This window comes from Brienomyrus brachyistius, chromosome 1, assembly GCF_023856365.1.
Source record: "Brienomyrus brachyistius isolate T26 chromosome 1, BBRACH_0.4, whole genome shotgun sequence".
Classification (NCBI taxonomy): Eukaryota; Metazoa; Chordata; class Actinopteri; order Osteoglossiformes; family Mormyridae; genus Brienomyrus; species Brienomyrus brachyistius.
Window position 1 is genome coordinate 35,422,995 of NC_064533.1, and position 10,904 is coordinate 35,433,898.

General features: G+C 39.3%; 1 protein-coding gene across 1 annotated transcript; it reads left to right on the top strand.

Moving 5' to 3' along the window:
* Window positions 1–171: 171 nt before the first annotated feature.
* Window positions 172–10,396, top strand: si:ch211-113j14.1 (sterol 26-hydroxylase, mitochondrial). Its single transcript, XM_049023250.1, has 10 exons — window positions 172–298; window positions 591–811; window positions 6,274–6,464; window positions 6,589–6,788; window positions 7,695–7,892; window positions 8,045–8,208; window positions 8,299–8,465; window positions 9,069–9,150; window positions 9,255–9,461; window positions 9,612–10,396. The coding sequence occupies exons 2-10, from the start codon at window positions 596–598 to the stop codon at window positions 9,726–9,728; spliced, it is 1,542 nt and encodes a 513-aa protein (XP_048879207.1). The 5' UTR covers window positions 172–298; window positions 591–595; the 3' UTR covers window positions 9,729–10,396.
* Window positions 10,397–10,904: the final 508 nt, after the last annotated feature.

The window sequence follows — 10,904 nt, forward strand, 5'->3', positions numbered from 1 at the left end:
GTTCAAATCCTGGGACTAACAGAGTAATCAAGGTCCTAAGCCCAACTGCTCCCGGCTATCTGATCCTGCTCTCTTATTCCACCCTTTCCTAACCTGTATTATCTTTGAAGAAATGTAATAAGTGTACAATAAACAATCATTTTGGCAGAAAAAAACAGCAGGCGATTACTTACTGCCACCAAGGGGAAAACGCGGGTATCGAAGAAGGTTGAGCCAAGTTGGTAAAGGAAAACCCGTCACTCCGCTTTTGCCGTATATGCTGCTTTTCTCACGCTTTGGAGCTAAACCGTGCACTTCGGTGAGTTTATATTCATGTTTTATATTTAGACTAGTTTATTCATAGCTTAAAAATAAACACAATGTGGGGCGTACTTTGGCTATTTTAGTAGCGCTCTGAAAAGCTCAAATTGCTTAAATTTGATAAGCAGCTTACTTGGGCAGGTCTGGTGCTGTCAACATCTAAACAAGTTTTGAATTTCTAATACTGGAATACCCGATAACACCTCTTTAATAAGTAATTATTCGGGGGGAAAGGCACTTTTTCAAATTATATGTTGATTTGGTGGAAACTGAAATGGTTTCCGGCGCAGATATTATGTTGTCGGCGCTGAGAGGAGCCTCGATCTTCGCCATCCGGCGATCGACCCTGAGCTGCAGACTGAAATCTGGATCCAACAGCGTAAACCTGCAGTCGTCCATCGTCAACCCAGGCAACCTTAAAACTGTTGACGATCTCCCTGGACCCAGCCTGGCTACCACCGCGTACTGGCTCTTCGTGAAGGGATATGCGGACAAAAGCCACGCCATGCAAGTAAAACATGCAATATTGTTATTATTATTGCGATGTACATTTCGTATTTTCCGAGAAAATTAATATTCATATAATTCATATAATATTCATAATATTTCATGGAGGTGTAAGAGAAGCTGGAGTTTACACTTTCGTGACTCATATCTCAAGATGTAAGGACAGTACCTCAAAGTATGTTTCAATATAAAGTCAGACATAATAAACGATTTCGTATATATGTGTTAGAGATGGACACAAATACAGTCAAAAAGTATCTTGTTATAAATCACAAATATTTCCTCATCAAATGTGTCAAAAATAAAATACAAAACACTGGTGGTAGGAAATGCATTTAATTCAAATACAAGTAATTTGAAAATACAAAAATACATGTAGAATAATAACAGTACACGACGAATATGTGTATAGTTAAAGCATTTATTTTTAACGTGTAATGTTTACAAAATACTAAGCTTGCCGTAACTTACAATAATAATTTTGTGATTTACATGTGTTATAGTGTTAACATTGAAATGAAACATGATTTTGTAATATGAGTAAGGTAATATGACATGCTGAACCTGCAGCAGGGGGTTAGGGCTGGGAATACATATTGCGGTTTTTTACGGCGGTTTCGGTTTATGCCCAGTGTTTCCCATAGAAAACTCTTAATGTGAAAAGCTTAATGTTGTTTTAAGGTACCAAAATAGCGACCAATAATCACCAAATTTCTCACACATATATCTGGTCATAAAGACTTTCACCTGACAAAAAATTAAAACCGAAATGCTAGGAATATGGACTTTATGTGACGTTAAGCGTTTCCCCCTCCATTGACGCTCATTATAAGGAAAAGGCTTAATGTAACTTAATGTACCAAAACAGCCACCAAAAATCACCAAATTTGTCTCAGGTATATCTGGTCATAAAGACTTTCACCTTTTCTTTGCATCCACTTCAGATTAATATTTTATTAGTACCATTTGTAAAAGTTATTATATATACACAATAGTAATTATATATACATTATACCTATATACAAGAATATTACCACAATTGTCATAAGAACATAAGAAATTTACAAAGGAGAGGAAGCCATTCGACCCATCAAAGCTCGTTTGGGGAGAACTTAACTAATAGCTCAGAGTTGTTAAAATCTTATCTAGCTCTGATTTAAAGGAACCCAGGGTTTTAGCTTGCACTACTTGAACAGGAAGATTCAATACTCTACACGCTGTGTAAAGAAGTGTTTTCTGAAATTCAGTTTAAAATGTTCTCCCTCTAATTTCCACCCATGGCTACGAGTTCCAGTATTTAAACTAATATTGAAATAGCCATTTAGCTGAACAGCATCCAGACCTGTTACAATCTTATATACCTGGACCATGTCCCCCCTTAGTCTCCTTTGCTCGAGGCTAAACAGATTCAGCTCAGCTAACCTCTCCTCATAAGACATTCCTCTAAGACCAGGTATCATTCTTGTAGCCATACGTTGCACCCTTTCCAAGGCAGCAATGTCCTTCTTAAGGTATGGTGACAAACCTGCACACAATATTCTAGTTGAGGTCTTATATAATCGTAGCATCACCTCCCTTGACTTAACTCCCTTGATGTAACCCAACATCCTATTGGCCTTTTTTATTGCTTCTCCACACTGGTGAGAGTGGGACATGGAAGCATCAACATACACACAGATCTTTCTCATAATCAGCTACCTTTATTTTAGAGGAACCCATAAAATATCTGTACTTTATATTTCTGCTCCCTGCATGGATTACCTTACATCTATGTTAAATTTCATCTGCCAGGTATCAGCCCAGTCGCTAATTAAATCAAGATCCCCTTGTAGCCTCTGTGCTGCTAGATCAGTATCTGCTACACCACCCACCTTGGTGTCGTCTGCAAATTTAACCAGTTTACTGTATGTATTGCTGTCAATATCATCAATGTAAATTAGGAACAGTAGTATATGTCATAGTTATATTCTTAACATTCTTCCAGCAGCCTTTTAAGCGGCTACTTTAGGGTAATATTTTATCATAGTGCTTTTTATAACAGACATATCAGTTTATAGGGATACTTGTTATGGTTATCCAATTGTAATACTCTTAAAATTCTTAAAATATTGTCATCCAACAGCCACTCTCAAGGTTCACCTCTCAAGAATCAATTTAAAGGCTACGTTAAATTTCTATTTTATTAGCTGACCACCATCACAGCCTACAATATGCAATGCAAATAAATAATTTAGTAGTTTTTTTTTCTTACTTATCGACTGATTACAATACTACATATACAAGTAAGAACCCTTCACAAAACCTAACTTACATACAATATAATTATATACAAAATTCTATAGTTTTACCAGGCTCAATGGGGAAACTTGAGTGGGCCATCACAGGCTACGTAGGTCAAGCTAAGGTATTGGACTCTGTTTTGTGTATGCCCACCTTTATTTATCAGACGGCTGCACTTTCAGACTTTGGCCCAGTTTTACAGTTTTGTGCAGCTCAGAGAGCTTTAAATTTCTATACAGTCCTGATGCCCTTTAATACTGATGTACGAGGTCCTGGTTCCCACTGGCTTCTTGTTGCAGCAGATTTCACAGAACAGGAAATTTTGCATATTCAATTCAATTCACAGTTCTGAAACGGCAAGAACCACAAGCACAACTCTCCTGAAAGTCGTGGCGTGCATTTACAGAGCAGCTGGAGAAAATTTCCAGACAGTCACGGCTGTCCAAAATGTCCCACAACAAGGCACAATTCCACCTTGCAAGGGCGGACGTTAAATCAGACGAGCACTAAGAACTGGGCTCTGTGCTACTCGTCAAAATATAAGGGTGATCCAGAGTACAGGGATGAGGACATTTTCTGTGTCATTTGTAGGCGGTGGTTTCACCTTAAGTGCACAAAGTCAGCTGACCACAAATGTCTAATATGTTCTAGTTGAATCAGTGAATGTCGTGAATGAATTTTGACTGGGAATCTTAAAAATCAGATTTTTAGTTTTACATGCAAAGAATTTCAAAAAACAAAAGTTGTGCCAGCTTATTCTCTTTTGTTCAGATGATTTATCTTTCATATGCGTAAAATTTGAGTTAAACATGTTAAGAATTCAAAACCGCAAAATACATGCCATCTAATTATTATAAATGGAGAAAATAAAACAGTCAATTAGCATGTTTATTTAAAACGTGATATTAATAAATAATAGCAGACAGATTTTGAGGATCCCTGTGGGAAATGACAGCAAACTTGACTATGAAGGGTAGCTACCAGTTGTGGCACCTATAGGGGTTAGCTGGGGGTTTCAGGCCTTGCTCAAGGGCCCCCACATGTGCTGACACTAGGCTTGAACTGGTGACCTTTGAACCATGAGTAGAGATCGGCAGCATGTAGCTCAGTGGGTTAAACCTCTGTGCTTCTGACCCAAAGTTTGCCTGTTCAAGCCCAACCAGCACTTGTTTCTTCAAAACGTTTGTCTTCAAAAAGTTTGAGTTGCCCTCAAAACTCAAGTTTAATAAGTTGCCTTAGAACTTGAACTTAGAATTGAACGGATTTACACATTAACTGACTACTCGAAAACAGTATGCTACATAAAGCGCAACTAAAAACAAATCACAAACGGTATATTTCACATAATTTCAAAATCGCAGTAATTAGAACCTTACCTACCTATGAACAGACAAACTTCTTAAAGCCTTATGTAGGCTAATGCAACAACTTTCGTCCCTCCTGCCGACTAAAAGCTGCTTATCCAACACTCTAGTTTCCAGGGGCTGTCGGTTATATTAGCCACCTCCTATGCAATCGAAAAATAAGTAATTGAGGATGGTGATTGGATGGACGTCGATTGGGCTACCGACTGGAGCTTGGCACAAGTCCAAAGGGTTTCTTACATAGGGGTTCCTTAGTCAAAAGAGAGTGTCTGGAAATAATAATTAAAAAAATACATATGTGAATACCTTACAGTCCATTACATTTATTTATTATTGTCTTTTTTAAGTTACGTCCAAGTCTTTTCACATTAAGCCTTTTCCTTATAATGGACTTAAAGGGAGGGGAAAATGCTTAGTATAAAGTCCATATTCCTTGTATTTCGTTTTTGATTTTTTTTGTCAGGTGAAAGTCTTTATGACCAGATATATGTGTGAGAAATTTGGTGATTTTTGGTGGCTGTTTTGGTACATTAAGTTACATTAAGCCTTTTCCTTATAATGGGTGTTAATGGAGGGGAAAATGCTTAACGTCAGGTAAAGTCCATATTCCTAGCATTTTCGATTTGATTTTTTGTCAGGTGAAAGTCTTTATGACGAGATATATGTGTGAGAAATTTGGTGATTATTGGTCGCTAATTTGGAACATTAAACCACATTAAGCTTTTTCACATTAAGCGTTTTAGAATGTCCCTGGCGGTGAGTGCGTGGGCACACCAACACTTTCTTACATTAATTATCATAATGCACCAATATCTCTCTGTGTCTTACAGTAGTGTGTCGTACATGCACAAACACAAAGAATTACCGTTTTTTCCAGATATACGTTCAAAAAAACGGAACCATGCATATAATATACAACGTCAAATTGGATCTCCTTTTTAAACTATAAAAACACCAACGGTTAGGCGATAGAAATTTATTTTCTCCTTAGGAACAAAAGTAGCTCGCCTGATTTATTGCTAATAAAGGCTTCCATATATGACAAACCGAAGATGCCACTGGCTGCCCATGCCTGTTGAAATTTACTAGAATGTCACTAGTGGGCGACTACATACTTTATCTTAAAGCAATTTGCACGGAGAACCAAAGCAGAAGTTCGCAACGAGTAAGCTGGGCCCAACAGGACGTGTCACCTGATTTATTTGCATCTTGCCAAAGATGGTGATAAGCTATATTTAAAAGTCTGTAAGCCTGTTGATGAAGGTTCTTAAAATGACAAAAACAAAGAAATAAAACGACATATTTTATTAAGTATTTCAAATACATAAAATACAGTCTCTCAAAGTATGTTGTTACAAATTACATCTGACATACATCTGACATCTACTTACAAAATACTCAAAAATAATGAAATACATACTTTAAATATGTTTAATTGAAACGCTGCCCATCTCTGAGTGTTATAAAAATATTTTTGGCATCTGACTTTGGAAGATTTTGGCATTTGACTTTGGACAGGAACTGCATTCGGGTAGGAAGCTAGAATTTTCAACATTGACTTGCAAAGAGATCCAGTAGCTCAGAGAGGACGTCCTGTCAGGTGGAAGCAAAAGTATCTAGATATTGTTATTTTAAAACTACTTGTGAGGTTACCTGTTTGGTTTTTCCAAGACGGAATTTTTTGTGTGTTTTGAGTTTGCCTTAGTCCAAAATAATTTTAACACATTTTTAAAGGTCAGAGAAGTAGTTCAAAAATACAGCGTAATCACTCAGTACCTCTCGTTTGAACTCATGATCTTAACCATAACCTTATAACCCCCAGATTGAGCATCGGCGAATATATGGACCCATCTGGCGCTCACGTTTTGGCCCTTTTGACATCATCAATGTGGCAACCCCAGAGCTGATAGCGCAGGTGATCCGGCAGGAGGGCCAGTACCCAGTGCGGACCTTTCTGCCACACTGGCAGGAGTACCGCGACCTGCGGGGTCAAGCTTACGGACTCCACGTTGAGTGAGGGCTCCCGTTTTTACTGCGTTTCTGAATGGTACCACTGCTGGCAGACAGCGTATCCTGCCACTCCGCCTCCTTAACAATCTGCTGTCTTCTCCTTCTTCCCCCATGTTTTTTTTCCCAGTAAAGGCCCTGAATGGTACCGTATCCGCAGCGTCCTGAACCCCAAGATGCTGAAGGTGAAGGAAGCATCCATGTACGCCCCAGTGATTCATGAAGTCGTGGGCGACCTGCTACGACGTCTGGAACTGCTGCGCCTGAAGAGCCATGATCGGGTCACGGTTAGCGACCTTGCTGGAGAGCTCTACAAATTTGGCTTTGAAGGTCAGTGACCCTCATGGCTGCCACAACTCTTGTAGGGCTGTTACGATACGTTTCTTTGCATCGTTTTCGATCCGGTACGCACAATTAATCGAATGAATACATTTCTTGACTCAGGCAGAACCTAAATTGACAAGTCGATGTTCAGTACAGAAAACATTAAGCTACTTGTGACTGTGAGTTGGTTACAGCTAATACTGTTTACAGTCAGTCATAATCGGAGGTTTGTGAAAATTTCGGTTTTCCAATAAATTATGCCAACAGTGGAGAGTAAGTAGTTGTATTACGATGAATTTGCGGACGATTACATCACCTAGAATTAATCACTGTCCTCTTGTTATTGTCATACATATAAGGTGATTGAGGTCTGGATTGATTCTGACCATGTGTGGACTAATCATCCTTAGATTCAAATACGTCGTCGGTGATTTACCCATAATATTATTGTTTTGATGATTGTCATACAGGTAATGCAGTATTATTTATGAATTTTTATTTATTTTTACAATGTGCAAATAAGTGTCTACAGGTTTTCGTATTCAGACATGCGAACAGCCACATTGCCTATGGTTTACAACTGTTTCTAACTGTGTTTGCAGTTTTAATAATAAATGATTTTAAAAAATTCTGTTTTCCTTGCTATAGCGAAATTGCACTGAACTGTGAATCCAAAATTGAGGTTTGTTTCAAACTGTGAATTTTCTATAACCATTATTTCTATGCATGTGATTTTTTTTTTTGTTTGATTTTTTTATCTGGTCTGATGTTCATCCTGCTTCACAGACTGTAAACTTCTCTCAAGCTAAGGTCCCTTTAATGTGATCACGCTCTTGGACCTTATGTCCCACGCTTCATAGGTCGCTGTCCGTTTTAATGCCTCTCTCCTCATCCCTGACTGACCTACTCCAGGCATCTCCTCCATCTTGTTCGAGACCCGACTCGGCTGCCTCCAGGAGAAGATTCCCCAGGACACGCTGCGCTTCATCGCTGCAGTGGGTGAAATGCTGACCCTCTCAGAAACAGTCCTCTTCTTCCCACGCTGGACTCGAAGTTTCCTGCCCTATTGGGCCCGCTTTGTTCAGGCCTGGGATGACCTGTATGACGTGGGTAGGATATGGTTTTGATGGAGATCCAATATCCCAATAATTGAATTATATCGTTTTAAAAAGGATGATGTAAGAAAAAGGAGTCGAATTGAGAAAAAGAAGATGAAATAGTGAGAGTGGTATTATAATCAGGTCATGTATGTGTACTTGTAGCATGCAGGCTAATCAACAGAAAGGTGGATGAGATCAATGCCAAGGTGGGGCAAGGGGAGCAGGTGGAGGGGATGTACCTGACCTACCTGCTGTCCTCTGGCAAGCTGTCCCTGGCAGAGATTTACATTAGCATCACAGAGCTGCTGCTGGGAGGGGTTGATACGGTAAATATGTCTCTAGCGTAGCATCAGACGCTCATGACAGCCAGCTGGCGGCATCTTTTCAGTGAACATATTCCCTCCCGTGTTCTGCAGACCTCCAACACTCTCTCTTGGACACTGTACCACCTGGCCCGGGATGAAGCAGCACAGGAGCGGCTGTATCAGGAAGTGTCCTCAGTGTGTCCAGAGCGGAGGTTACCCACGACAGAAGATCTGACCAGGATGCCGTACCTGAAAGCTGTCATCAAGGAGATACTCAGGTAGCACCCCTGCCACGACATTACCCACTCAACTAATCCCGTATTTGCAATTTTTAAAAACTGTTTTCAGAGTATTTTCCACGTATTCTTCAATAGTGAGGTCAGGGACTGGTTCATATGTAACTTGAACATATTGGTATATTGTTCTGCTTAAAAATATATTATTGCGTAGTTTATGTGTGCATAAAGTTTCACTGCATTTCACCTCAGTTCACTTCACTTCACTCGCAACAATCTGTAATGTTCTGCTCCATTCTAGCCATAAAAACAGACATTCATAGAAGTTTGGAGTGTGCACAGTGAAAGTTTGCCTTACATTAGAATTTAATTGAACTAAAAAAGCATATTATATATATATATATATATATATATAAAATCATGTAGACATCTCATGTGATTCAGATATAGATGACTTACGAACTATAATTTAAATTCTCAATTAAGTAGGACATTGTAATATAGACAGCAGGACAGTGATAAAATCAAAAACGAAAGCCATTTTCCATTCTTTTTCCACATGTGAAGTTTCACAAAACTATGTCTGGAAACCATCTCACAAAGTCATAAAACTAGGTTGTATTTAGTTTTCCATCTTATCCCCAGGTTATATCCAGTGGTCCCGGGGAATGGACGCCTCACAGTGGATACTGAAGTCGTCGTAGACAGCTACTGGTTTCCCAAAAAGGCAGGCTTCTGGTCTTGGAGTTCCTCCACATTCCCCCTCCAAGTTTGTGTCTTCATATTTCTTGATGTGTTTTTCTTCCCCCCCCCCCATGATTTCCTTGGCAGACTCAGTTCCACCTCTGTCATTATGCTGCAAGTCACGACGAGGGGGAGTTTCCCAACACAGAGCAGTTTCTTCCTGAACGATGGCTCAGGCAGGGAACAGGCCGCTTCCCGCACCACCCCTACAGCTCCATCCCATTTGGGGTTGGAGTTCGTGCCTGTGTGGGGAAGCGGGTGGCCGAGCTGGAGATGTACTTTGCTCTTTCCCGGGTGAGAGTCAAAGGATGACGGAAGCTTGTCCATGTAGTCAATGTCAACATTCTTAGCTAAAGTTTTTATGAATGGAAAATGGATACATTCTTGTGGCTGGGATCCGCAGCCAACCATAAGCCCTCACCCAAATGCCTGTCTTAATCTCAGCTGATGCAGCATTATAGGGTTCAGCCAGAGAGCAGAAGCACTACCGTGGAACCCAAGACTCGAACACTCCTCATCCCATCCGGACCCATCAACCTGCGCTTCCTCCCACGAGCCTAAGGTGCAGGAGCAGTCGGAATGGTGGAGAATGGGCCGAATATTTGTCAGAGCAGGTCATTCAGCAAAAAAGAGCATCAGAACTCTCAACAGCTGGGACTGCAGTGGTAGGAATACTGAAAAGAACGCGACTCTTTTAGTATGGAATGTTCATACAGTTTTTACATTAAACATTTATATAACATAAACAAAGTATATTTTATATATTTTTTAGATGTTTTTACATTCATCTCTTAATATGTAATCTTAGAATATTAGACATACAGCATTAGGCTATGATGTTTGTTAGGTTAGGCGTACTGTATTGCATTTTCGCCTTACGGTGCTTGTGCCTTACAGTAGGCTTATCGGAACATAATCCCATTGTAATTGCCTTTAGTTAGCTGATCTTGTCACTCATATTGAAGCTGTTGAACAAAACATGCAACTTATTGGACTGATGTGCATTAGCAAGCTACCAAAATGATACAGCATTGCTATTACAAAAGTTCTGTTTTTTTGCTACTGGAAGAGACACAGATGTTTTATATGAAACTCTTTTAATTAGTACTTCTTAATATTGATTATAACCCTGTTGCTTCTTTGAAAATTGTATTGTAACTTGAGGTCAGAATGCAATATGTTGAAAACCGATTTACTCTGTTTTATGATGTATTGTACTTTTATTTGCACTTTTTTGAAAGTTTTTTTTTTTTGTCAAAAAATGATTAACATTATTATCATGCTATATTATCGTTTGTGAAATGTGTATTTTCTACTTCCACATTATGTAGTACTGAAGGCTTGTGGAAGGGCAGCAGACGCTGGGTACTTACTCTTTGCAGAAGTAGACCTCAATCCTCAAAATTGTTACCCGGTAATGTTACTCTCTGCTCCTCTATGCCTCAGCAACCTTCCCGAAGCCCTGTGGCCCAAACTAGACTGCAGTTGTCCGGAGTACTTACTGGTATCTCAGCAGAGATTCTCTGGAAAATAATTAGTTACCACAATTTCATGTCCACTGATTGCACGGTTACACTTTAATTAGTGCAAAACAGATTATTCTTTTATGTAAAAATAGCAACATATATAGTATATATATGGAATGACATAGTAAAGTATCAGTGAAATAACATGAAGTAGATGTGAATTGCTAATATGAATTAGCAGGTTTCCTAATTATGTTTCCGTTAAACCACT